The 27,518-nt window shown below is 22.9% G+C and overlaps 11 protein-coding genes across 11 annotated transcripts; 5 read left to right on the forward strand and 6 right to left on the reverse strand. All coding sequences in view use genetic code 6, as the record gives it.

The window, feature by feature from the left end:
- Positions 1–101: 101 nt before the first annotated feature.
- On the reverse strand, positions 102–3,010 carry TTHERM_00492710 (hypothetical protein; the record flags this gene model as incomplete). Its single annotated transcript, XM_001023163.3, has 5 exons — positions 2,611–3,010; positions 2,213–2,510; positions 1,294–1,906; positions 1,037–1,234; positions 102–974 (listed from the first exon to the last, which is right to left on the reverse strand). Exons 1-5 carry the CDS (start codon positions 2,921–2,923, stop codon positions 102–104), a joined length of 2,295 nt encoding a protein of 764 aa, XP_001023163.2. The 5' UTR covers positions 2,924–3,010.
- A 911-nt stretch (positions 3,011–3,921) lies between these two features.
- On the reverse strand, positions 3,922–4,782 carry TTHERM_000492719 (hypothetical protein; the record flags this gene model as incomplete). Its single annotated transcript, XM_012799616.1, has 1 exon — positions 3,922–4,782. The coding sequence occupies one exon, from the start codon at positions 4,780–4,782 to the stop codon at positions 3,922–3,924; it is 861 nt and encodes a 286-aa protein (XP_012655070.1).
- A 371-nt stretch (positions 4,783–5,153) lies between these two features.
- TTHERM_00492720 (peptidyl-prolyl cis-trans isomerase, cyclophilin-type protein) lies at positions 5,154–7,117 on the reverse strand (the record flags this gene model as incomplete). The annotated part of the gene is made up of 5 exons (XM_001023164.2): positions 5,154–5,546; positions 5,597–5,693; positions 5,755–6,066; positions 6,123–6,751; positions 6,815–7,117. The coding sequence occupies 5 exons, from the start codon at positions 7,115–7,117 to the stop codon at positions 5,154–5,156; spliced, it is 1,734 nt and encodes a 577-aa protein (XP_001023164.2).
- Positions 7,118–7,531: 414 nt separating this feature from the next.
- Positions 7,532–8,524, reverse strand: TTHERM_00492730 (ribulose-phosphate 3-epimerase; the record flags this gene model as incomplete). Its single annotated transcript, XM_001023165.2, has 5 exons — positions 7,532–7,803; positions 7,862–8,005; positions 8,064–8,230; positions 8,339–8,343; positions 8,399–8,524. 5 exons carry the CDS (start codon positions 8,522–8,524, stop codon positions 7,532–7,534), a joined length of 714 nt encoding a protein of 237 aa, XP_001023165.2.
- A 1,603-nt stretch (positions 8,525–10,127) lies between these two features.
- TTHERM_00492740 (hypothetical protein) lies at positions 10,128–13,869 on the forward strand (the record flags this gene model as incomplete). Its single annotated transcript, XM_001023166.3, has 8 exons — positions 10,128–10,245; positions 10,303–10,359; positions 10,434–10,676; positions 10,728–10,936; positions 11,080–11,143; positions 11,203–11,261; positions 11,315–13,711; positions 13,822–13,869. The coding sequence occupies exons 1-8, from the start codon at positions 10,218–10,220 to the stop codon at positions 13,867–13,869; spliced, it is 3,105 nt and encodes a 1,034-aa protein (XP_001023166.3). The 5' UTR covers positions 10,128–10,217.
- A 622-nt stretch (positions 13,870–14,491) lies between these two features.
- TTHERM_00492760 (hypothetical protein) lies at positions 14,492–16,021 on the forward strand (the record flags this gene model as incomplete). Its single annotated transcript, XM_001023168.3, has 2 exons — positions 14,492–14,878; positions 15,398–16,021. The coding sequence occupies 2 exons, from the start codon at positions 14,492–14,494 to the stop codon at positions 16,019–16,021; spliced, it is 1,011 nt and encodes a 336-aa protein (XP_001023168.2).
- A 1,138-nt stretch (positions 16,022–17,159) lies between these two features.
- On the reverse strand, positions 17,160–17,546 carry TTHERM_00492770 (hypothetical protein; the record flags this gene model as incomplete). The annotated part of the gene is made up of 1 exon (XM_001023169.3): positions 17,160–17,546. The coding sequence occupies one exon, from the start codon at positions 17,544–17,546 to the stop codon at positions 17,160–17,162; it is 387 nt and encodes a 128-aa protein (XP_001023169.1).
- A 1,128-nt stretch (positions 17,547–18,674) lies between these two features.
- Positions 18,675–19,292, forward strand: TTHERM_00492780 (hypoxanthine guanine phosphoribosyltransferase; the record flags this gene model as incomplete). Its single annotated transcript, XM_001023170.3, has 1 exon — positions 18,675–19,292. One exon carries the CDS (start codon positions 18,675–18,677, stop codon positions 19,290–19,292), a length of 618 nt encoding a protein of 205 aa, XP_001023170.1.
- Positions 19,293–20,500: 1,208 nt separating this feature from the next.
- Positions 20,501–21,061, forward strand: TTHERM_00492789 (hypoxanthine guanine phosphoribosyltransferase; the record flags this gene model as incomplete). Its single annotated transcript, XM_001470931.2, has 1 exon — positions 20,501–21,061. One exon carries the CDS (start codon positions 20,501–20,503, stop codon positions 21,059–21,061), a length of 561 nt encoding a protein of 186 aa, XP_001470981.1.
- Positions 21,062–23,051: 1,990 nt separating this feature from the next.
- TTHERM_000492799 (hypothetical protein) lies at positions 23,052–23,369 on the forward strand (the record flags this gene model as incomplete). The annotated part of the gene is made up of 1 exon (XM_012799617.1): positions 23,052–23,369. The coding sequence occupies one exon, from the start codon at positions 23,052–23,054 to the stop codon at positions 23,367–23,369; it is 318 nt and encodes a 105-aa protein (XP_012655071.1).
- Positions 23,370–24,384: 1,015 nt separating this feature from the next.
- Positions 24,385–27,498, reverse strand: TTHERM_00492800 (hypothetical protein; the record flags this gene model as incomplete). Its single annotated transcript, XM_001023172.1, has 2 exons — positions 24,385–26,401; positions 26,789–27,498. 2 exons carry the CDS (start codon positions 27,496–27,498, stop codon positions 24,385–24,387), a joined length of 2,727 nt encoding a protein of 908 aa, XP_001023172.1.
- Between the last annotated feature and the right edge of the window lie 20 nt (positions 27,499–27,518).

Raw genomic sequence — 27,518 nt, forward strand, 5'->3', positions numbered from 1 at the left:
TAAATATGAAATAGTATAAATTTATTTATAAACATAGATTTATTTATTTGAAAAATAATTTATGTATAAAATTTAAATAAAATGCAATAAATATTTTTAGTTCATTTTTTCTTTTTTGATTTCTTTTTACTAAATTAATCAAAAGGATTTACAAATAGCATAGAACCTGGAGATGGGAGTTAAAGCTCAGTTATAGGTAATCCCTAGGGTCTAGAAAGAGATTAAGAAATAGTTTTAAGAGAGCATCTTATTCCTTTATTTGCAAAACCCTTTCTTACCTTGTCAATTTCACTTAATTACTCTGATTTTAAAGTATTGCTTGTTATTTTCTTATACATATTCGAGAATGGTCTGAAGTTTAATTATTTGGAGTCTCTATGATAAATTTACAAACTTTATTATTTTCTTCTATTTATTTCCTCCTCATCAGCTTCTTCTCCAACTTTAGCTTATGATTATCCAATTATTTTACCTTTAGTTTATCTCAGTTGAGCAAGCTTATTCTTTTTCATTTAAAATTCAATACCTAATACAGGATTTATTTCTGGTTAGCTTTATTTTACTTATTCCCTAAGATTTACATACATTGTTTTTGGTCTTTCCTCAAGCTATGGTTTATTTTCTTAAGGAATTTCTGAATTTTTCTTTACTAATTGTCTTTTTTTTTGTTACTTTTAAGACATAGATTAATCTAATAAATTCTACTCAGAGGCTATTTAATCTTAAAAATCACTAACAGCTCTACTCTATGACCTTTATGACCTAGGCGTCCTAATTGACTGGTCTATTTTAGATGCAATTTCATAAATCGACTCATCATTAGCAGAGGGATTAGCCATGCTTTACTTTTATTCCTTTGAAAGCTTCAAAATATTTATATAATTATTAAATAAACTTTAATCTTCGACTTCTTCTGAAGTCATTTACTTTTACTAAAAGTTCTTTTCAGATAACACTTTTTTAACACATTTTGCCTAGATTTTTATGAAAAAATATTGAAGAAGACAAAAATATAAATAATCTGTTAGTTTCTTACCTGAGTTTTAACTCCCATATCTTCGAATTTAGATCCATGAGCTGTAATTTCATTCTTTTTATCTATTTCTTAATCCATAATTCCTTTATTCTAAGCCCAATTCTAAATATGATTTTCTAATTCTTCTTGCTCTCTTTTTTCCTAAACGGCCTTGTTTCTATTAATGTACCATATGTTCTCGAGTCTTATTTCCCCTATCTTTAAAATAATTAATTAAATAAACTAAATACAATTATTATAATATAGATTATAATAACCTCATTGGATGGATTATAGTTAAGATAAGTTGATTTTATGTCTCCTGAAGGCCTAACATGAGGTGCATAACTCATTTCAGTGTTTTTATCCTGATTAAAAGCTTTTCTGCTAGGTTACAAAATTCCAGGACCTTAATGTGTCTTACGCATTTATTGCTCATGTTAAGGTGTATTTTCTTAATCCTCCTATTCCACATCATTTTCTTAATTTTCATCTTGCTTATTTTCAGATTCTTTAGAATCTTTCTTTGAAATTTTATTATAATTAAACTAGTTTTATATTTGAGGAGTAGGTGATTATTTTTGAGATATATTTGTACTTTAGAAAAATGCAAAGCTTCCAGAGTAATTCCAAGGAGTAGTGTTAATAACTCCTGGGGATCTTAATCTCTCCCCTTCTTAATAATTTGTTTGTGCTGAAGCCAATCCACCTCTACTTGCACCTCTTGAAATCAAATCCACATTACTTAACATACGTAGGGATTGGTAATTAGTTGAAGGACGACTACCTTGTGTAAAAGGTCTAGCCTAGTTAAGCATTACAGTTGCAGGTCTAGATTAATTTGTAGATAGATGCATTTCAGCTAACTCTTTTTTAGTAAACTCTTTAATTCTTTTAATTAAAAATAATTTTGATTGTAACTTAAGCAGCTATTTTAACAATATTTAAATAAATTATTTTTTTTCTTAAAATTATTTTTGCCATGCTACATTTAGCCAAACAAATTAAAGTAAATTTTTAAACATTTTATGATTGCTTAATTTAATTAAAATAACTTTTCAGCTTTAGATTAATAAACAGTTAAAACTGCTATGCTTTATATATATTATTAAAAACCACTTACCATATATTTATTATAAACTTGAAAACTGTAGATATTGTAAGTTATAAAAATTAATATTCAAATTTAAACTTTACCTGTCCTCAGGAGGATCTAAATGTGAATGTTTTGATCTATAATTATTGAAGTAATCATCTAAATTGCTTGAAGGAAAAAAATTTTAATTTGTATCTTTTAACGTCATGCTTGAAAACACATTATAATTATTCTGATTTGATGTACCAGGTCTAGAAGCAGTGGAAACTCTTCCCCCTTAAGTCTAAGGTCTCAAAGATAAATAAATGTCATTTTATCTGTCATACCAGTTCTTGAGCTACATCAAATAGAATAATTATACTTGCCGATCCTTCGTATTTACAATTTCTCTTAAATTTTCTATAATAGTAAAAAAAAAAAAACCATTAGAAAATAGCTTTTTCTTGTCTACATAGTATAGTATTGAAAGAAATATAATGAAAAATAAGTTAAAAAATACGTGCGAGATACTTCATTAAGTTAAATTTAAATCCAACTCTGAAGATTGTTTTTTTCCCATTTTTAAACTCAATAAGATCACTATTCCATGTTTTTACTTCATCAACTAGAGCTTTGAAATGTACATTTTTTTCAAGAAATATGGATTTTAAATTTCTGATATCAACATCAAAAACATTGATTTATTCATCTAACCTTAAAACTCTATTAAGCTCCAAATCACACCTCTATAATCTTTCTTCAAGCAATTATCCAACTCCTTTTACTTACTAGCCTTTACCTCTAATCATTAGAGGTTCATCTGGTAATTGCATTTTCACAGTCTACAAATGCTAGTTATATTTATATTATTGACTTATTCTATCTAAAATTTGATTAAATATAATTATTTTTTGTTTTTTTTGCAAATTCTATTCAAGCTATCAAAAATAGATAATATATTTAGTATAGATACTGTATTTAAATTTCATTTAACTGTTTTTTTCATGGCCAATTAATCTTGATCCATTCTTTCTTTCTATGTTTCTTTATTTCTTTCATCTTTCTTTTTAAATTTAATTAGATATTTTTATAAAAAAATGTTCTTACATGTTCAAAATAAAATTATTTTTTCTACTTTAAATATTCAGAAGTAATTAAATTGTCATTATAGCATATAAATAGTGTGAAAATAAATATTTTCTAATTTTATTAATTACATTTTTTAATAAACTTGAAAATGAAAATATTTAAAAAATAAATTTACATTTCTAATTATATTTGATTTTCAAAAATTTCTTTCACAAAATATAAATTTATTTGTAAAAATTATATGTTACAAATATCTGAACACATGTTGTAGAATTATTCTAGTTCTCTACTTTTTTATTATTATATTATTGATAAATAATTAATTTATTGTTCCATTTAATATAGGATAGCATTTTAAAAATTATTCTCTTGTAAAATATTATTAAATTTCTAAATTGGGAAAATTAATTTATTAATAAGAAAAATTTTAATAGAACGAACATTCCATGTTAAAATTAATATAAATATTTTTTTTATATCAAAAAATTAACATAAAATATTTATTTAGAAAAAAATAAATAAATTTTAAACTCAAAATTTAAAAAATATAACAATTTATTATTATTAAAATATAGAGCTTTCATTAAAAAAAAAATAAACAAATAAATAAAATGATATTTTTTTTAAGTAGTTTAAGAAACAATTTATAGAAAATGAAAATATTATAAAATAAGAAAAATTCAATATACTAAGAAACTATTTTATAAGATTATATACTTATAGCTATTTGAAATATGTAATTTCAGTTTAATTATTAGATCATATTTTTGATTGAGTTATTTTTAAATAGGTTTTCGCAAAGATATGAATGTAATTCAGAATCTATTTAATACTATAAACCACTTTTATTAGCACTACCTTAATGGCTTTTGCAAAGTTTAAAGAATTTATTTATTCTTTCATAATAATCTATTTATTTGGTATCAAGCTTATCTGGTTCATCGAATTCATTGTTATTTTTACTAAATAACTAACATATTATATTGCAAAATATATCATACTTTGATAATTACTTTGATTAAATATCAGATTCATCTTTTTAAAGTTATTTTTTAAGATAAAGCTCTGTAAAGAAAATTTTAAACTCTAGTTTATTATTTCTTTCTTAAAAATAAATATTGTCATTTATTGAGAATTTACATTTTTTAATTTTTTATATTTTAAATTGATTTAAATCCTAATACACATAGTATAAAAGCGAAAAAGTAAACTATTCTAACTTTTCTTATGGCAAAGTAGAAACTTAATAATCCTTTAAATGTTTCCAATTTTCTACATCTCTTTTTTAAATAATTGCAAAATAGGGCTCTTTTTGATTATCTATCGAAACTTCATCTATCTTTTCATCAACATTGTCATATAGTTAAATTCTTAAATTTTCTTTTTTTTTACTAATGATAAAAGCTTTGCAATTAGGAATTCTTTAATTTTTGCTATTTTTTACTTCGTCTACTACAATAAAATGTTAAGATTCTAGTAAACCCTCATTTTCTTTTTTAATAAAAGTGAAGTAGTTCACTCCTTATTTGCCAATCATCTGAATGTTAAGAGATTTGACTTCAATATTTTATTTAAAGAAATCTATTTTTATCTTGGGTTTCATTTTTTATTATTTTTGCTTTGCTTTGATTTTAATTACAATTATCAATTAGAATATCTATCAAAAACTTTGATTCTTATTATTAAAAAAAAAGGTTTTTTCAATATTAAAAGATAAAATAAAAGCAAAAGTATATTTTTATGTTTTTTTAAACAAATAAAAGGTGTTTGAATGTTTGCTTGATTGTATTATTTACAAATACTACAATTATTTGAACATTTAAACATTCATTATATTCATTCACATTAGGCAATTTTTATATTTAAAAATATTAGCATTTTAAATAAAACAAAAAAATTATAATAAGCGAATTTAGATCAATCATTAGCTTATTAGATATATTTATTTATTTCTTTCATTAATTAATTATTCATTCATTCATCTGCTAACTTCATTAACTCTTCTACAGTCAACTTTTCTCCTACTCTTTTTTGGCTCTCTTCTTAGCGTTTCTCTATATTTCTTTTAAGATTATCCAAGCTTTTATTTACATATCCTTTCTTTTCCAAGTCCTCATTAACATTGTATTCTTTAATTTTTTCTTTAGCATCAAAAATCTAAAAGGCTCTGTCACCAGTTGCTTAGAATCTAAGTTCATGCTTTACCCAGCTATTTGGATTTGAAACAACCTTCATTTTTTACTAAAATTCAGCTAACTTCTTCATGTAACCTCCTTAACGCCTTTCTAACTATTCTTTTTCCAAATACTTTTACCTCCTTTTTTCTACATTAGTAAGTAGTTTATTGTTCTCTGATTTATTTTTCCTCTGTTTTTTTTAGTAATCATTAAATCTATATTTTTAACTTCAATATTTACTGCTGATTCTGAAGCTGTTCCTTAACCATCTCGTTTTTATTACAAGAAAGATATTCTTAAATTTTCATACTCCTCCTTTTGTTTTTGTCTAATTTTCCTTAATTTTATTTGTTTTATTAATTAATCCCTCATTAAAATGATATTGAATTTTATTTTACTTTTCTTCTTCATTTTGATAATCTTCTGAGTCTGTTGAGGAATAAGATTCTTGATCACTCTCTGATTTTGATTATTCTCCTTCATTATCCCAATATAATTCAACTTTACCTGTTTATTTATTAATTCTTTTCTTGTAATTGAGCAAATCTTTATTTTCTTCTGCTAATTTCCCTTTTACTTCAATGACTTCATTTTCTTTAAATAACTTTTTATTTATCTCTTCTTTCACTCCATCTTATTTTGCTGATTTTACTCTGTCTTACAATCTCTTTTTTTTATTTTCTTCCTCTTCTATTTATTACTTCTTTTTTCTTTTTAATAAATCATAAATTTTATTCTACAATAAATTTATTTTATATTTGAATACTGTAAATTTTCTATATCTACTGCTGTTTCTTTGCTAAATTTATCTTCCTCACTTATATCATGAATATTCATTATTTAACATTTGTCTTATGGTTTCTTGAAATCATCTTTATTACTGTTTTTATTGTTTCCTTCTTCTTTTTCATCATCATCACCATTTTCTTCTATGCCATCTTCTTCCTCTTCATCATCATCAGCAAAAGAAAGTAAGTTTTTATTTTAAAAGTTCTTTTTCTTTTATTCCTCCTCTTTTTGCTTTTATATAAGCATTTCTTTCTTTCTTTTCTCATTTTCTATTTTAAACCTTTGTTCTTCTTCATCTTCTTCTGATTCAGATCCACTGCTATACTTTTAATCTTTGTTTTGGTTCAATTTTGAAAATTTTATGGCTTAATCGCTTCTTAGAACAATATCATCAAACGGATTTTATACTACATTTGTTTTGATAATTCTTGGAGGATTCAATGGTCTATCATTTTAATCTGTTTCTACCTATTGAAGTTAAAGCAAATTATACACAGAATCACCAGTTACTTTTCCAAATATAGTATGCTTCTTATCAAGCCAAGTACACTCATCAAATGTTATAAAAAATTAACTAGTGTTAGTGTTAGGTTTGCTTTCATTTGCCTAATTATATCAATTAAAATCATTATTCACATAGCTAAAAATTATCTATTAACTTATAATTACCATAGCTACAATACCTCTATGTGAAAATTTTAATCTTTAATGAAATTCATCTTTAAATGGCTCTCCATAAATACTTTCTCCTCCCTTTCCCGTGCCTGTGGGATCTCCACCTTAAATCATAAACTTTGGAATCAATCTATGAAATATTGTATCATCATAATATCCTTCAAGGCACAATTAAATAAAATTTCTACAAGCTTTTGGAGCCTCAAGAGTCCATAACTCTACATCAATGTCTCCCATTGAAGTTCTAATTATAACTTTGCCACTAGTTGGTGGTTCTAGAGAGTAAACGCTTGACATCTTAAAACTTTTAAAGCTATTTAAGTGTTATTTTTTTACTAATTCTAATAATTTAAACTAATTAAAATATAAAAATTTATGTGCTTATATAATATCTTATAAACTGATTTGATTCTATGCAATTATAATTGAGTAAGTAACATATTATATAACATCCTTAGCGTCTCACAAAATAAATTCATATTATGATTTAACAAATAAACATACAGTTTTTTAATAATTTTAAAATAAAATGAATTATTTATCTAAAAAATATTTTAGTTTGTGAAAAGAAAAATCTTATTATTTAATTTAGAAAAAGTTTAATTTTTAATCTTCTGTGATACAAACAAACATAATCAATCATATAAAAGCTTTTCACTATTTCTACTAAACTACTGAATATATAACAAGAAGTAAGTACTTTAGAATCAATCAATCCTTTTACTATTAAATTTGATTTTCATTGTCAGAAATAAAAAACTAAACTCTTTCTTTCATAAAAGCCATAGCTTTTTTAGGATCAGCATGATTTACTATACCTGAACCTGAGACAATAACATTTGCTCCAGCTTTAGCAACTATATCGATGTTTTCACATACTATACCTCCATCAACCTAAATATCTAGCTTAGGATATTTTCTTCTTAAAAGCTCAACTTTTTACATCATGTCTTACATAAACTTTTATCCACCAAAACCAGGTTCTAAAAAAAATTAAATATTGTTTAAAAGATATGAATTTTATTTTTTTAGTGATATTACCTACTGTCATAATTAAAACCATGTCAACTAAATTACTATCAATAAGTTGTAAAAGTTTATCTTCGATTTAAGTTTTTGGTTTAATAGCAATTCCTACCCTCATTCCAGTTTCCTTGATTTCTTTGCAGAGCTACTCTTGATTTTCTATTTAAAAAATTATTATTATTGACCAATTAGCCTTGAATTATATTTAATGCTATACCAACAGCTTCGTAATGGAATGTATATTGATCTGCTCCTGCATTATGGAAATCTTTAACCCATTTTTAGGGTTCAGAAATCATTAAATGGCAATCAAAAAATCCTTTGACTTTCTTTCTGAGGCACTTAACAACAGTTTAACCAAAAGTGAAGTTTGGGACAAAGTGGCTAATTTAAAAAATAATTGTATTTAATATAAATTTATTGAATTATTCAATCTATTTGTTCATTCATTTCTTGCTAGAATTCTATTATGAAAACTATAAAACTATTTACCCATCCTATTAATTAAATAAATTATTAAAAAATTATGAAAGCACAAGTAATTTTAAGTACCATGACATCAATATGTAACCAATCTGCGCCTTAGTCATTAAGCTTTTAACATTCATCAGCAAGGCTTGAAAGATCAGCTGATAAAATTGAAGGAGCTATAATAGCCTATAATTGTTTTTCAGACATTTTGTTAAAGTAGATATTCTTTATGAAACTTGGATTTATCAAATTAATTTTGGTTTTTATTTATTATTTTTATTAATATCATCATCAAAAATATATTTTTCTGTTAATGGTATTAAGTAAAGGGAACATAAACTATATCTAGAACAATTTTAGTTTTAAGGATTCAAAATTTAATAAATTTACGAGTAAACCAATAATAATTAAAATAGAACTCGTCACATTAATTCGTAAAGATAGATATGAATACTCACTCTTCAAGAAACAACTTAAATTAACTTATTTTTAGTTTAAAATTAAAATATTTTAAACAACCCATTTGATAAATTAATCTAGTTTTTCTAAAAAGTCAGAAAAATAATAAAATTAATATAATGGTGTAAATATAGGTTAAGCCGAATTAAGTTAAGCTGAAGTTTAATTTATGCGGCAATTTAAATTGAAAAATAATATGATCACAGAAAAATTTAAACGATGTAAAGGTTAAACTATTTTTTTTTTAAAGAATGTTTTTCATTCAAAATTTTAGAAAAAAAGTATTTATATTATGAATAAAATCTATTTTTATCAAGTTTATTATTAATTTTTAATTTGAAATTCTTGTCTTCAAATTATTTCAAATTAACCAATTATATTTAAAATAAATTATTTATAATATGAATATTTTTTTGGTTTAATATTTGAAATCTTTTCATTTGTTAAATTTTTTAAAGTTAAAAATATAAAACTGTAAAATTTTAAAATTTAATTAATTTATCAGTTTCAGCTTAGTCTATTTAATAAAATATTACAAACTATTGGTATTAAAAATTTAATTTATAATATAAATAAATATCAACTTCCTTTCTTGATGTTTGCAAAAAAAAAATATTTAAAAATTTGTTTATTAGATTAATTCTTAATTAATTAAAAATAAATAAATAATTTATCATATATTCTAAAATCTTTTTTTAATTTAAATCATCAATATGTTTATTTAAAACTCATAAATTTTAGTGATAAAAATTATCTCAAAAGACTTAATATTATTTATACTAAATTTCCCTCATCTAATATTCATTTTTAAACCATTAACTTTTAATGGAGTTTCCACTTTAACTCAATCTATATAAGTAATTAATTTTATCAATAAGTATTTAATAAGATATATAAAAATTAAATTAATTGATAAAAAAAAAAGGAAATCTTAAATAAAAGAAGAATTAAAATATTTTTTTAATAAAATATTTTAATTTAACCAGTTTAAGAGTAAATAAATATTTTATACCTCTTTTTATTTATAATATAAAAGGAACATAAAAAGATGGTAAATTAAATTTACTTTTTCAAATTAAATTAATAACAAAATTAAAATCCAAAATAATAAGGAAAAACTAAAGAAAAAAAAATATTTTTATTATTTTGAAATAATTCAATTTAAAACCATAAATTTTTTTAATTTAAAAATTACTTGTTATTTTAAGTCTTTTTATAAGTTTTGAGATTTTGGATAAGCTCTTCCACTCGCTCCCACTCTATTCTCTTGTTATCATAATGATACTCGTAAAAAAAGATATTAGAAGTCTTTTTACTTGAAAAATGAACTAGTGGAAATTAATTATTAGCAGAAAAAAAAAATCAAAAAATTTAAAAAAAATTAATTCACATTAAAAAAGATATATTGCAAAAAGGAGAAGATTAAAAAACAAAAGTATAGATGAGCGGAGCAGAGATTAAGAAAAGAAGTAATTAATAAAGTATAATAAATTATTAGAAAATAAAATATGTTTTAAATATACAAGACTGGGCAGATATTGGAAATGACTCAGAAGATGAAGACAGACACGAAGAAACTGTTTGTAATTAAATTATTAAGAAATTAATTTTTATAAATAATATGTTAAAGTTTAAAAATTATGTTAAATTTAATTAGCAAAAGCTGAAAGCAGTGGAAGTAAGTAGAATAGTTAGTCTTATTAAGCTGAAAAGTAAGCAACAAAGGAAGCCTAGCATTATTAGAATAACTAATAGTATGGATAAAATAGACAATAGAGTGGAAATTACAATAATAAAAACTATGATCACCATTAAAATTATAAAAATAAGAGAGATAACTATGGCCAGAGAAGACCTTATTAAGAGAATAGCAATCTAAAGGATGAATTTAATTAATAATGTAAATTTTAATGTATATAATTGGATAGATTACATATTATTTATTATTTAGATGAAGATATGGTTAGCTAAATAGAGGAATATGAGTCAGATCTCATCACTTTTAAAATTGCAAAAAGAGACCAATAAGTAGATGAAGATCTTGTTAGAAAAGTCTTTAAAGGTTTAGATATTAAAGATATGATTGCAGACAGTAAATTCAGTGGATGCTTTAAAATAAAATTTGACCGTAACGATGCACTCAAAATTATTCAAATGAAAGTAATACAAAAAAATAAATAATTTTATAAGCAATTAAATATTATTGTGTCTCCTGTGTGTGCTGTTTTTAAATTATAAACTAATTTTCCCTCTTAATTTACAATTTATAATCAAACTTACTTTTTAAAATTATTTAAAATTAGGATTTACCATTCTACATAAGAATATGGGCAGAATCAGCTCCTGGTACTTAAAAAAAAAAATATGGTAATTGTTCTTTATAGTAAAATATCAAATAAGTAAGTGTTTGTTTATAAATTTTATAGATAGACAATATGGCTAGAATTATAATTAGGATAGACAATCAGATTTTGTAAAATAAAATGTAAAATCTATCTTTTAAAATTTGAATAAATTTAAAGAAAATTATTAATTTAGCGTTAGCCTCAAAAAGAATCAACAACAAGTGAAGTTAAGCAACATGGCTAATAAGTTTAAAATTAGAATGAGAATTAAACAAAAGCAGATAATGATCAAGAATTTAACTATGTTGTAAGTAGCAAGAGATAATTCGAGGAAGATGATTAAAACAATAAAAAATTCAAATAATAAGATAAGTATGGAAATAAAGGTTATACAAACACAAAAAATAACTAAGAAGAGTATAGACCTAAAGGATTTGTCAATAAGAATAAGTAAGGTGACGATAAACCATTCTTTAAAACTATTAACTACGATGATGGAATTGTTATTACAAGAAATATGAATAATAAACCAGCTTAACCATCATAAAGTGCAACAAATAGCTAGCCTGCTAATGAAACTGCTTAAAACGAAAATAATAAACCTAAATAATAAGAATAAACTTAACAATAGCATTAGTCTCCTTAAACTTAGCAATAATAAGAAAAGCCCTAATAATAAACTAAAGTTGAAAAAAAATAAGATCAATAACAAGAAAAAAAATAGAACAATTAACACTAACCACTACCTGATTAAAAAAAAAAGGAAAACATATAAAATGAGTAGAAGCCTCAACCATAAATTGAATAAAAGCAATAGCAACATCAAAGTGTGTAAAAGCATACTCCTCAGGTTGAATTAAAGAATCAAAATGAACATAAGCATCAAACTGAATAAAAAGCTGAAATTAAGTAGGATTTAAAAGCTCATGAAAAAGTATAAAAACCTGTTTCTTAAGCTTAAGAACAATAGAAAACCACTGCTTTAGAGAAGGAATAGAAAGTAGCTAATATCTAGGAAAATGGATAAAAAGTACCACATTAAGAAAAAGAATCAAAAACAAATACAGCAGCTACTGATAATAATTCTTAATCATAGAAAGCTCACGTACAAACTACAGTTGCAAATAAACCAAATCAAAATCAAGTTCAATAAGCAACAGAAAAAGTAGTATAAAACTAAAAGCCTAATAATTAGCAATAAACATAAAACTAAAGCTAGGGTTAATAAAAGACTTAAAATTCAACTAAAAAAGAAGAATAAAAGGGTGATTAAAGAGTAGAATAAGCAAGTTCTGTGTAACAAGTAGTGAAAGTAACTAAGAGTGAGAATTCACAAGTTTAAGAATAATAAAAGCCATAATTAAATAAAGTAAATAAGGAATCTAAAGATTAAGAAGAGAATTCTTAAAATAAAGAAGGCAATAATTATAAAAAATATTAGGATAAAAAATATAATAAAGATGAAAGAGATAGAAAAAAAAATGTACAAAATGTAGTTTATGTAGAAAAGTAGTTAGCTAAAAAAGAAGCTCAAGAATAAATTAATTAAATTTATGATTCCGAAGTTTAAACAAAGTAATTATCTAAGAATGAATATAAATCTTAGGAGAGTGTAGAGATTTATGATGAGAATTAAAAGAAAGACCCATAATTATATAATGAAAATGAACTTGAAGACTTAAACAATGAAAATATTAATAAAATTAATAGCAAAAAATCTTATGATAATAATAGAAAACCCTATAAAAATCAAAATAATAACAATAATAATTACTATAGAAAAGATGGAAATCAGTAAAAGCAATATAAATATGAAAGAAAGCATGAAGGCCAGCAAGTTAATGAATAAAGTAATCATAATGATAATTAAGATTCATAAAATCATGAATAAAAAGATAACTAACAAGGCAATTAAAGAAGGGTTTACCAAAAAAATAATTATAACAATAGATAATAAGGTTATGATTAGAACAATAATAATAATAATAACTACAACAACAATAATAATAGGTAGAACTTTTAAAAAAGACACTAGAAAAAATTTGAGGATAATGTGAGTGATTACGAAACTGATAGCTAAGAAAGTGCTTAATCTCGTTAAAATAGCAAAGAAAACCAAAATAATAGAGAGAAAAGAAACTCAAATAATTACAGAAACAATAACACATATTATAAAAAAGATAACAATAGATAGGATGATAATTATGAAAGAAAAAGGTATCAAAATGATCATAATAACAGTAATAATAACACCGAAGGTAACAAAAATAATAATTACTACTCCAAGAACACATAAGGATAATAAAATTAAGGTAATAATGATGGTTAGAGAAAACATTATGATAATAAAAATTAAGATAATAACAATCAACAAACTTAAGGAAATCAAAGAAAGGGTAATAATAATTATAGACAAAATAACTATAATGAAAACAACAATTAGCACTATTCCAATTAGAACAATCAAAAAAATACAAATTATTAAAATCAAGATTAATCTAACAACTAAAATAACAAAAGAAACTATCAAGATGAAAATAGCAACACCAAGCAACAAGCAGGATCTTATGCTGGCAAAAAATAGCAACCTGTAAATTTTTTATATTATTTCTTTTTACTCTTTATTTTTTATATTATTAATTTTAATTTATTCTCTTTTAATTAATTAATTATTTATTTATGAGTATTTTTTTAATAAAGAAATAGCAAATATAAAGTCATAATATTTTTAACGTACTCTCTGATTGATTGAATAAATGAAATAAAGAATACTTAATTAATATTATCAAATAATTTATTTGCATATTTTATTGAAATTATTTTATATTCTAGTTAAATTTTTTATATTTTGCTTTGGATATGATATTTTTATTTATTTAATAAACTCTATTCAAATTATTTTAAGAAATTAATATTCTATGCAAATTGCTGATTAAATAATTCTATTTATTTATTGAAGACTTTCTCAATCAGATCAAATATTTCCTACTAAAAAAATTATTAAATCAGTAAATTTAATTGCTTAAATGTTACTCTTTTTAATGAATCAAATCAATCCTGTACCCATTTTATATATTTACTTATTTCTATTTAGATTTTGGCAGCTTAAAAAATTAATTTGTTTAAAACAATTAACTAAAATAGATTACTTCAATAAAACTGAACTATAGTAATAAAGTTTCACAGCTAAAAAAACTCATAATCTAGAGTAATAAAAAGAAAAGGTAATCAAATTTTATTTTTTAAGATTTTAGTTAGTGTATTAAAAAATTAATATAAAAAGATTGATAATATTGCTGCCGAAAATTAATATTGATTGGCTCACTATTTGAACAATAAAAATATAAAAGATAAAGTAAAAAAATTAAAAATGAGCGAAGAAAACCCTAAAACTGAAGGCTAAGCTTAAGAAACCATGCAAAAAAGCTAGCTAGAATAAAGTAACACTTCATAGGTCAGCTAGACACAAAAATCAAAGATGGGTACTTCATTAAACAGAAAACTAATTAATGCAAATCCATATAATAAGAATGGAAGTACTATGAGCACAGCAAAATCTTAAAATTCCCACAGCTAGAGCATGGGATCTTTATATTAAGCTAAGCAGAATCATAAGGTTGCATAAATTAAGTTAAATGTTATTACAAATCGTATTAACAAGCTCTCTGTTGAAGACAATATGCTCTAAAAGAAAGCAGATGATATTAAGGAAAGAGCTAATCAAATTTATGAAATAAAAAGGCGTGAACAATTAAAGGTATTTTTGACTTTATTAAAGTATTTTAAATTATTGGTTTAGAGCTTTAACACAATAAGACAGGATTGTATAAAATTTCTTTTCATTTTTTAGCTTGGACATTCTCCATTTAGAAGGAAGAGGAATAAATACATTGATACAAAAAATATAACTTTTGATATTATTGTCTTAGTTTATATCATACATTCCACCAATATAAGCGTTTTTCACATACAAATAATATTAATAATAATTTAAAGAAAAATTGAATTTGCGAAAAATAACTAAAACATCGCACTTAAAATTTGATGAGAAGACAAAGTGTTTACATTAAAAATACTTTTTTAATACATTTTAATCATCTTTAAAAAAAATATTATTAGTTTATTGAGTATCTTTGAAATATAAATTCATGTTCAACTGACTAAAAATATAAAATAACCAAAACAAATTAAACTTTTTAAGAAATAAAAATTTTATTAAAGAAATATTTTACCTCTTTTATGCAAAATTTATATTTATTTTATGAAAAAAAAAAAGAAACAAGAAGCCAAAAGAAAAAAAATTGAAGTTGAAGAAATTCCATTTACTCATCCTGTAGGATAATTAGAAATGATTAAGTGTTAAATTTCTAAGAAGTTTGTTCAAGATAAACACAAAGATGATGCTTAATACTTTAAGAGCTTATTAGCAAAGGATTTTGCATAAAAAGCTAAGGAAGATTAAGTTTATATGGAAAATTTGAGATGGAAAGTTTAACAAGTTAGATAATAAGAAAAGTAAGCTAAAAGAAAGTAATAAGAGTTTTTGATCAAGAAATTAGAGTCCGTTTAAAATGAATAAATGAGCGTATTTGATACTGAAAAGAAATAGATTGAGTAAAAAGAAGGCCTTCTCAAAAAATTAGAGCAGGTGGAAATGGAATAAATTAAAAAATTAAAAACAACAAAACAAAGAAATTAAGAAGCACTTGAGTAGCTTGATTTCTGCAAAAACCACTTGCCGAAAGATTATGAAGATAAATTTGGTAAATCTCCATCAAACAAGTAACCTCCTAAAAAAATAAATGGTCTTCCTGCTTCTAAATTCTAGAACTAAGCTACCCATATTTACTTAGAATAAGATAAAAATGGAAACACTATAATAAAATCTTCTTAGGCCTGAGCTATTTAGTTAGATACTAATTTTCATATTATTTGCTCACTCTTTCGCTTATAAACTCTAACTAAAATATATTTTTCATAATTTATTTTATTATACTTTATAAAAAAACTAATTTCTTAATTTTTTAGAAAGTATTTTGTTTAAGAAGTAGATATTTTTATTATTTTCATACTCAAATTCTACATTTATTTCTTATTTCTAAAATCTTTTTTTTTAATTTATTGGTAAGTTGAATATAAAAATAAAACATATGAATTCTATTCTTTTATTTATTTTTTAAAATTATTTAAGATTTTATTCTATACTGTAAATTCTCATTAATTACCACTAATGTATGTATATTAGTGCCCTAAATTTTAAAAATAACCTGTTTATTTCATTTAAAAATAATCTTATATTAAATAACACCTTATTTGACTGTAAATATTTTTTTCAAATCTTTTATTGTAATTTAACTAAATAATTTTAAAGTCAATAAAAATATAGCTTTTAAAAGCTAAAAAAATATAATTTATTATTTTTAATTTATAATTTTATTTTAAGAATACAAAATTGAGATTAAGCTACAGAGTATTTTATTTATTTACTATATGGATTTTAACTTTTTAAGAAAAAGCTAAATTCTAATTGAATATTTTGAGATTTTTTTATTCAATTTATTATTTTACATAATTTTAAGCATAATCTAACTTAAAAAAATCTTAATAAGCTTATCAAATATTTTTTTATATTTATCAAAAATATTTGTTAAATAAATAATTTTAAAATAAAAAAATTATATTTTAACTTTTTTAAATATTTAAACTATATTATCATAAAAATGTATAGAAATTTATTTGATTTAATTATATATTATTAATATCTTTAATTTAAATATAGGATGGATGAATATATTTATTATTTTTGTCATATTTAATATATATATTAAGGATATTTATTGAAAGAATAAATTTGTTAATGTTATAAACATTATCAATTAGCTTCAAAATGTCAAATAAAAATATAGTTTGATTTTTACAAATATGAAAATTAATCAACTAAAAAAGAATTTATCTGAATGCCATTTTTAATAAATAAATAAAACGATTTGTTTATATTCATTTTATATTCTATTTTTATAGCTTATTTGTTATTTTTTTCATTCCAATTTATGAATATGTGAAAATATTTTGTGGTAAAGTTTTTCCTAATTTTCAGTACATTGAAGCAATATATTTGCATCGTGATTTTTCTTTAAGCATTCTTCCATCTTATATTCAAAGAAATTAATTCTGAATTTCATTTCTTGTGAGATTTTACGGGTTTCTTCAATTAAGCTGTGAGCACAGGTTGCAAAATCGTCTGAAGATTTTTTATATTTGTTGTAACAATCTTCCTTACGTTTCATTAGATTTTAGTGGATAACTGATTTAACTTATGCTTCTAAATTTTCAAACTACATATTCATTTATGCTACCTTTTGAAATATTTTATTTCTTTTATCTTTTTCTTCTTGACTCATATTTTAAGGATTATTACCGCTCATTTTTATATTTTCTACTTATTCTACCTTTTTTATTAAAACTAATTTTGTAGAATTCTTTGTAAGAATAAATACTTTTTTGTTTAAAATGGATACAAATTCCTTTGTAGAAATTTCTTGAATAAAAGCTAAATCCTATCAATATTTTATCTCTAAATAGCTTAATTACTAACTCAAAAAAATTAAAACATTTTGTTTCCTAATCAAATTTGAATTTCACTTAATTTTACAAACTTTTACTTTCATAAAATTTAAAAATAATAGTTTCAAACTATTAAAAACTTCAAAAATGTATATATAGTATTGAACTTTAAATAGCAAATATTAGTTCTTGCTTCGTAGATTCACTGATTAATTTATTTTTATCTATAAATTTCACTTTACAGCTCTACAAATATATTTTACATTAAAATGAAATTGTTTTATGAAAATGCCTGATATGATAAAATGATGTGCATATTATTTTAACTATAACTAATTAGTAAGAATTTTCAAATAATACTTAATTTTGGAGATTTTTTATTCATGATACAGCGTCATGTCAAAGTTTATCATTATTTAATTAAAAATTAGTTTATTGAGGGTCAAAATAATTACTAAGAATTCTCTATACTTTAAAATTTTTTGAAAAATTGTAATTTACTATCCTGAAATTTTACTTTAATCAGAATATAATCAACTACATACTAAATTTACAGTTTGTTTACTAGATAATTGAAACTCGAAAAAGATAACATGCAAAAAAAACGATACAAACAACTCTAAAATATGAGCTTATTATAGTAAAATAAGTAAGTTACGTATAAAAAAAAAAGATACGCTCTTAGAAGTTAAGTTTGGAAAAAGAAAAAACAAAAAAGGGGTCTCAGTCATTTGATTTAATACTGAAAGGTAAGTCACTTTACATTTGTTTAATTTACTTAATACAAGATCCCCCTATTCGCACTAATTATTAGAAATAATCCCCCTCCTTTGTTTTTGAATGAAAAAATATGCTATAAATACTACCTAGATTTCTTCTGAAAATTTTTTTATTTTATTTTTCTTTATCAAAAAATACTTAAAATTTAAAACTTGATAAAAACTACTTTTGTTTTTAAATTAGATAATACTTAGTACAAAAACTCAAAAATGACTACTTATATCGGTAAGAAAGAAGTTACAATTAAGGACCTTACATTTGTCCCTTGGATCTCTGAAGAAAAAATCTAAGAATAAATTAAGAGACTTGCTAAAGAAATCTCTGCTGAATACAAAGATAAGAACCCTTTGTTCATTGGTATTTTGAACGGTGCTTTTGTTTTTTGCAGTGACTTAGTCAGAAACCTAGAATTCTTTGAATGCAATATTGAATTTTGCAGAGTTGCTAGTTATGTTGGAACTAAAAGCACAGAAAAAATAACTGAGTTAATTGGCTTAAAAAATAACCTTAAAGGAAGACATGTAGTTTTTGTAGAAGATATTATTGACACTGGTCTTACCATGAGCTCTCTTGTACAATCTGTTTAAAAGTTTGAACCAGAAAGCATTAAAATCTGTACTTTGTTCTATAAGCCTGCCAATTTGAAAGTTAAACTTAACCCTGAATTCATTGGATTTACAATTGAACCTAAATTCATTCTTGGATACGGACTTGATATTGATGAATGGGCTAGAAACATGAGAGATATCTGGGTTTTAAAAAGCCACTATACTCCATAACCAGATATAGTAAAGAGCGATCAATGCAATGTTTGCACTCAATTTTGAAATATTATTTTAATCACAATATCAATAAATTTTACTTCATCTTAAATTACCTAAATCTAAAAATAAAAAAGTGATAAAAATTTAAGCAAATCTTAATTAATAATCAATTAATCAACTGTCAATTCTATATTATATGAATTTATATCTTTATTATCGTATTATTTTTCTTATTTTTACCATAATAATTAATCAAATTATCAATCATTCAATCAAACAATCAATATTATTTATTATTTTTAAGTCTAGTTTTTTTTCATCATAGAATGTATGCTTAATTCATATCAAATGAATGTATCTTATAGAAGGATAGAATATACTAGATCTAAATAGATTGCTAATAAAATACGTCTATGTTTATTTATATGTATTTTCGTTGCATACTTGTTCTAATGATATCTTTTTTTTTTTTGGTGTATTTTTTGGATTTAATATTTGTTTCCCCCAAAAAAAAGATTATCTCAAATTCAATTAATTAAAATCTGTTTTATACGATGCATTATATTCATATTTTTTTTTAGAAATTAAGGCTGCCTTGAAGCTTAACTTTTATCTAATTACTTTTTTTTTTTAATATTTAGATTTATAATTATATACTTAAATTAATTACAATTATTTTTGCATCTTACGCATTATTAGATTGATACACTCTTTGAGTCTACTAATTTATTAAAGAAATTTAAATAAATGTAATAGTTAGTAGTAATAAATATAACATGTTTTTCAAGAGCTTATTAAAATGAAAAAAGAAAATGTACAAATATCTAAATGATATGTTTGATATTCAATCAAGTGCAGCTTTTACCTTAAGCTAATGAAGATTTCTCTAACCTGATTTATTATTAGAAAAGTTAAGCTAAATCTAAATTAAATGACAGAGTATATTGTCTAAGGATTTAGTAGAAGAGAAGGGATAATTTAAATAAAATTTAATGCATGAATACCTTTTTTATCTTAGTTTTTAATATCCCTAATTGCTAATCCCCCTCCTCAGTACGAGTTTCCCAAATATACTCAATAAATGTGTACGTTTAATTATAGATTTTAAAAGAAAATTTCTGATGTATGAAAAATATCTTTTTTGGTCACTTTAAATTAAACCCAAAAACTGGACTAGCAAAAACTTATATTATTTTTGTTTCTAAAAATTTATAAAAACATAAAAATTAAGTAGATAAAATAATACTTAGGCCTCTTTTTATTTTAACAGAATGAATATTTAAGAAAAAGAAATCAGCCATAAAGGATTGACTTTTGTCCCTTATCTCGCTAGAGAAAAAATTGCCCATGAAGTCAAGAGAGTTGCTTAAGAAATTTCTTAAGAATATAAAGATAAGAACCCTATCTTTATTGGTATCTTAAACGGAGCTTTCATTTTCTGCAGTGACTTAATTCGTAACTTGGAATTCTTAGAATGTGAAATTGAATTCTGCAAGGTTTCTAGCTATGAAGGCACTGAATCCTCTGGAAATATTAAGTAATTAATAGGTTTAAAATAAGATATTAAGGACAGACACGTAGTTATTATTGAAGATATTGTTGATAGTGGTATTACTATGTAAGGATTAATTAATTTCCTTAAGGAAAAGAATCCTGCTAGTGTCAAGCTTTGCACAATGTTCTTCAAGCCTGCCAATCTCAAGGTAGAATTGAAAGTCGATTATATTGGTATGACTATTGACCCCGAATTTATTGTTGGTTACGGACTTGACTTTGACGAATGGGGAAGAAACATTCCTGATGTTTGGATCTTAAAGAAAGAGTAAAAATGAAATCAAATCTTCTATAATCAATTAGCTAATCAAAAAAAATGATTACTTACTTCTATTCGGAATCATTTAAAAATTCTTACAAACAAACTAAATAATCATTTAAAAACTAATAATTAAATATTTTTATTTTAAGTAGACTTTATATTCATTTTTTATTGTTTTTTATTCTATTCTTTGATGATATCTATCATCCTCAATTAACTAACTCTCATGCTTATGTATAAAAAATATTTTTCCAAAAATTTGTTTAAAGCTTTATTTATACCCTATTAATTAATTTGTTGATTAATTACTTTTGGATATATAAAAGCAATTAAAAATAATTTTTGTTAAATTTTAATTCTTTTGAATGTTAAATAATTATTTTATTTTAAATCTATTTAAATATTTAATTTATTTATGAATTTTTATGTTTTAGGAATTTGAAAATTTTAACAATCTATTTTTTTAATTTGCATATGCGTTGATTTAATAAATTAAATGTAGAGATATTTAAAACAAACTTATTATTTAATTAATTTTTTTATTACATTTGAAATTAAAAACGAGTTGATTTAAATAGCTTTATTCATGGATCAAGATTCTTTAAGGGATTCGCCTTATGAGCAAACTATAAAAAAATATAATAATTAGGTTCTAAAAGTTAGGAAAGTAGATAATAATATGTTAGTTGGAGGTATTAAAAGCAGTTAAAGTCCTTCTAGGATTAACAGTAGAATACAATCTCCTGCTTCATAGTAGAAGTAGCTGAAGGGCATTATTAGATAGTCTTCACCTTAGCCTTTTAGCGAATCATCTATGATGCAATAGGATGAAAAGGAAAATTACCAATAATATATAATTGAAGAATAATACAAATAATTAGAATTAAAAATGTAGTAGATTACAGAAGTTAATGAAGAATTAAATGAATTGCTACTTTAAAGATTAGAAGAAATTGAAAAGTTTAAATAAGAAAGATAGAAAATGAAATAAGATATACAATAATATCATTAGAAAATCGTTTAGATTTCTGATGAATGTAACTATTATAAATAGTAGAAAGAGCTTTTTATTGAAGAAGCTAAACAAATATTTGAAAAAAAAGAAATGTTGTATAGAAAAGAATATGAGAGGTAACTATCTTAGCAGAAGGAGTAAATTAACGCACTTACAAAATAAATTGAAGATTACCAATATGAAATTGAATAAAAAGAAATAGATACTGATAACTCAATGAAGGCAAATAAATAAAATATAAATTCTCTACAAAAAATTATTAAAGAAAAGGAAAATGCTCTAATAGTTTAAACATAAAACATTGAAGAATTAAAAGAATAAACAAAAAATTATAAAGAAATGGTTGAAAAATATAAAAATCTTGATAGTTTATCACAATAAACTGAATTAACATATAAAAAAGATTTATAAGATTTGTAATAATAAATAATAGAGTTGAAATCTCAAAATAGCTCTCTCAATTCGAAGATTACATAGAAAGAAACTATTTAACATGATTTAGAAAATGACTTAAAGAAATTGACTATCCTATGTAATGAAAAAGAAGTTGCTTTGAAATAGTAAAATGATAATTTTGCTTTAAAATATGAAAAATTAAATTAGGATTATTTGAAAAAGTAAGAAGAAATTGCTAATATTAAATTTGAAACAGAAAGAAGTTTAGTAGAAACAGAAAGAATAAATTCTAAAAGCTAACAACAATTAGAAGACAAGTTGATAGAATTAATATCGTCTTTAGAAAGCACACAAAAAGAATTTAAAAAATTGTAAACAAAATATGACCATTAAGTTTCTTTAACTACTGAAAAAGAAAAAATCATAAATATTCAAGAAGATTAAATTAGATAGTTTTAAACTTAAATTCAAGAATAATAAACCAGTTATAAATAAATGTAAACAGCTATAAAATCGGCTGAAAATGAGAAAATTTATTTAAAATAAGATCGAGAAGCTTTTGTTTCTCATAGACAATGCTATGAAAAATAAATTAATGAAACTAAACTAGAATTCTCACAAGTAAAACAACAATATGAAGAATAAATTAAAAGATATTAAGAAGCAATTATTAACTATCAAAATGAAATTTAATCCCTCAAAAATAATATTGATAAATTAAATAAAGAAAAATATGCTATCACTTCTAGAACTTCTGTAACAGAACTGGCACTTAGTACTGAATAAAAAAAGCATGATTAGGCAATTAAGCAGCTGCTCTCTGAACACTCATTTATTATATCCAACAAAGAATAAATCCTAAGAGATAGGGAAATAACAATAAATAAACTCTAACTAATGGTTTCTAATTTGACTTAAGAAAACTCTTTACTTTAAAAATAGCTTCAAACTAGATTAGCTTCTTTCAAAGGTAGAGAATTAGAAAGCAGCATCAATAAAATTTCATATAATATTTAAAGATAATCTAATGATATAATAGGATCTGCAAGATCTGGCAGAAGCTGCTCACCACCCATTATTAAGTCAATGCCTTAAATGTAATAAAGTCCTACATAACCATAGTTTGTACGTTATCCAGGCATTGGAGTAGATATGAATAGGTCTTTTGATTTACTAACTGAAAATGATAATTTAAACTAAAAAGTTCTAAAAAGATGTAAGCACATAGTAGGAAATTTTTGAAGCTAAATTAGATAAAGAAAAGAAATATTCTAAATAAATAAATAAAATGTAATATTATAATAAGTAATAAATGTAATTAAATCTAAAACTATAGGAGCTTTACTTTAAATTTTAAAATTATAATTTGTAAGTTGTAATTTCAGCTGCTATAAAATACTATCTAAAATATTTATTTTTTCTTTATTTTTTTGTAAAAAAATTGAAATTAATTATTGTATACATACATACATACATACATACATACTTACCTTTTATAATAATAAAAACTATTAAAATTGCATAATAATTTAGAAGATAGTTTTTCAAATAAGTATCTTAATTCAAAATTATACAAATTAAAATCTATTTTGAATACCGTAATACCTCGATAAGAGCGCCTAGCCAAATGCCAAGGTAGTACTCAGATTTTGAATTAAAAATAAAAAAAGAAAGAAATTAGATCTAATGAAAATAGTCTTAACCAATGAGCCTTTACAGTACATATACAAAAATTAAAAACTTTTAGAAAGTATACAATTTATGAAGTTAAAAATAAATAAAAAGCACATTTTTTTTATAAGCTTATTTAATATTAAATTTAAAATGTTAGAATTAAATCATATTGAGTTAGGTAATAAAGGTTAAAGTAAGTTTTTTTTGAGGATTTATAAAATATAAATTTTTTAGTAAAACTAGTAATTTATTTTTCAATCTGAAAATAGTTCTTAGTAAGTTTGTATAATAAATTATAAAGTATTTGACTAAATATTTTTTAGCATAGGATAAGCTTAGTTTTCTGATCCTGAAAGTGATCTCATTTCTTGAGTTAAGGGTTTTATTTAAAAGCAAATGAATCTATCATTAACTAAAGTTACTTTTAAAGCTGCTTTAATATTATTTACTAGAGGTATTTTTACAATTCCGATTAATTCATAGAAGTTAATTGAAGCACTTTGTACATGGGTAAAAGTTGGGAAGAACTGATGTAATGAGTACTTTTTATCAACTAGCTATTTACTAACTGTAAATACGACAGATTTATAAATAGAGTCATTAGGGGAACTATTCCAATTACCAATTGTATCGTTTAATGAGTTTTATGAAATAGCTTAAGATTGTACCATAGAATTAATAGTTATAGGAAGAGGAATTGTCAAATTTTAAGATATATAATTAGATTATAGTTTGATAATCATGTTTGGTACTTAGAATGGAATAGTATTAACTTCTATGTAAATTTTTTGCTAGAATATATTTTAGCTATTTAATACATATGCTGCTTAGGATGAGTTAGCAGTGTCAGAAGTTATTTTTAAAGAATTGTTTGAGCGATATGATATTTCAAAATGCTTTAAATTGATATTTGATTTATTTAATATTGAAATATTAAGGCCCATGTGAGCTGTGACTGGAGCTCCATTAGGATTTTAAATAATATTTTAATTTAACTCTTATTAATCAATTTTGCATACCAAGACTTTGATTAAATCGTTTTCATAAATATTTACAGAAGAATGAAGGCAGCCTAATTTGAAAGTATAAGAATTAATTTCGCAGTCGTCATTTAAAAAGGAAAACAAATTTAGATTTTTAGGTACTGAAATTCCTCTCATAAAATCTTTTTAATTAAATTTATGTAGAGTATTAGGGGCAGGTAAAGAAGCATAATTATTTGATATATCTAAATTTTAGCTTACTTGATAATCATTTTTTTATTATATATTTATTAATTGATTTATTTAATATTTTCTGTCTAAATCTTTTTTGAAGCTTTCTCTTTCGTTTTCAAGTACATTAATATTATTTTATAGATCATTTACTCTAATTTAGAGTTATTTAATTGTTTCTTTTTAGTTTTCAACCATTTCTTTTAATGAGACTTGCTATTATTTCAAGTGCTCATTTTCTTGAACAATTAAATCTTTTTCTGATTCAAAATTTTTTGATTTATGCAGAAGCTCGTTATAGTCCTACTCAAGCTTTTAGTGAGTGCAGAGAAGGTTTTGATAATCTGTTGAGTATGAGAAATAAGTTTTTTTACTCTCTAATAAATCAATTTCATCTTACTTTTAATCAACAAGAGTTTAGAGTTTTTTATTTTCTGTAATCAATGCTTCAATAGCACTAATTTATTAAATTTACTTCTATTCTAAAATTTCTTTAGATTTCTCTAACTAAGCTACACGTTCTTCTAAGCTCTCAATTTAACCTTACTCTGTAAAGTTGAAATCTTTATTTTAAGCAATTTACTTAGATGGGTTGGCGGCTACTCTTTAAAATAGCTATTATTAACTAGATTTCTAAGCAAAGCTAGACTTTTGATCTAGGATAGAAGTATTTTTATTAAAATCTATATCATTTGTATCAAAGCTTACTACAGAATTTGTGTTTTACATTTAACTTCCAGCATAATTAATATTATTATTATTATTTTAATTCTATCTTAAGATAGAGTGTATTTACTTATCATCAAGTAGTGATTGAGACATTTGCATATTATTTATAGAGCTCAGCATAATATTTTCACATTTCAAATCAAAATCCTCACTACTGTTAGGAGAAATATGTTTATGAGAAATAAATGGCTCAGAAGATCTTTGATGTGTGGAGGTTTCATAATTATTAATTACATTTTATATTTATTTTCTCAATTAAATGAAGGTGATATTTCCAATTTTAAATTCATTTAATATCGGATGTAAGCTCGCAACGAGAGGTTATACCCTAATTATTATCAAAAGAAATAATGTTAATACGATATTCAATAAATAATTAAAAATTATATTTTAATAATTCAATCTTATTAAAACACTTAAAAAAATTTTATAAGAAAATATCTTTAAAATAATTTGCAAATTTATGATTTAGGAGTATTTTTATAACAATTTTGTGTCTGTTTACATAATATGGTTGTTTCTTTTGTAAATTGTAATAGATTGATTAATATTAAAAAAAATTAATCAATAGTATTTAAAAGTTTTTATTTTTAGGAATAGTACCAAAGAGCTGTTAAAATGAAATTAAATTAAATTTTATTCGTGCTTTACAGTGAAAGTATCTAAATAAAATTTATATTGTTCTTATTTGTAAATAAAATAGTAAAAATATTACATATGTAAATCTCGTTGAGTATTTTATGGTATGTCTTGATGTTAATTATGAATTATTTCATTAGAGTGTCTTAAAAAATAATCAAAATCTCTGAGGGTGAGTATTATTTAGTCATAGCTTTCATTATCTTATATATTCTTTAAGAATTCTACTTGCTTTAATGTGTTTGTGAGCAAGTATTCAGCTTTTCTTTGAGGATTAAATTTATACAAGTCTGCATCCTTAAAAAAATTGAAGTTAGCAGGAAATTTAAATCCGTTATCTTTTAAACTTATGTATAATTTTTTAAATTAAGATGAAGCACCTTTATGCTCAGGATACCAATGAGCCCACATCTTGATGCATTCCAAACAAAGGATGTAGAAGCTCATACTGATCTTTTCTTCATGTACAGTCGGATTAGCTTTCAAAAGAGTTTTGCGATCAAGCTAAATAGCAAATTAGTAAATTGTATTTAATACACCATTTTCAACATTATGATTGAATAATTCATTATCTAAATCAACGCATTCTTTTAGTAGACGTAGCGCATTAAGGCGAGTCATAGGTTCTTCTTTTTTATTAGTAATGATACTTTCAATAGTTTCTAAAACAACAGGAATGATTTCAGAATTTCCTTACTTAATATTTTCTTTGTATCTGCCAGTTTTTTTATATTAATCTTTAGAAATGAGGTAAACCCTTAAGTTATCAAGCTCCCTTAAAGACATTTTTATTATGATTATTTATT

Source organism: Tetrahymena thermophila (assembly GCF_000189635.1).
Source record: "Tetrahymena thermophila SB210 genomic scaffold scf_8254446, whole genome shotgun sequence".
NCBI classification, from domain to species: Eukaryota; Ciliophora; class Oligohymenophorea; order Hymenostomatida; family Tetrahymenidae; genus Tetrahymena; species Tetrahymena thermophila.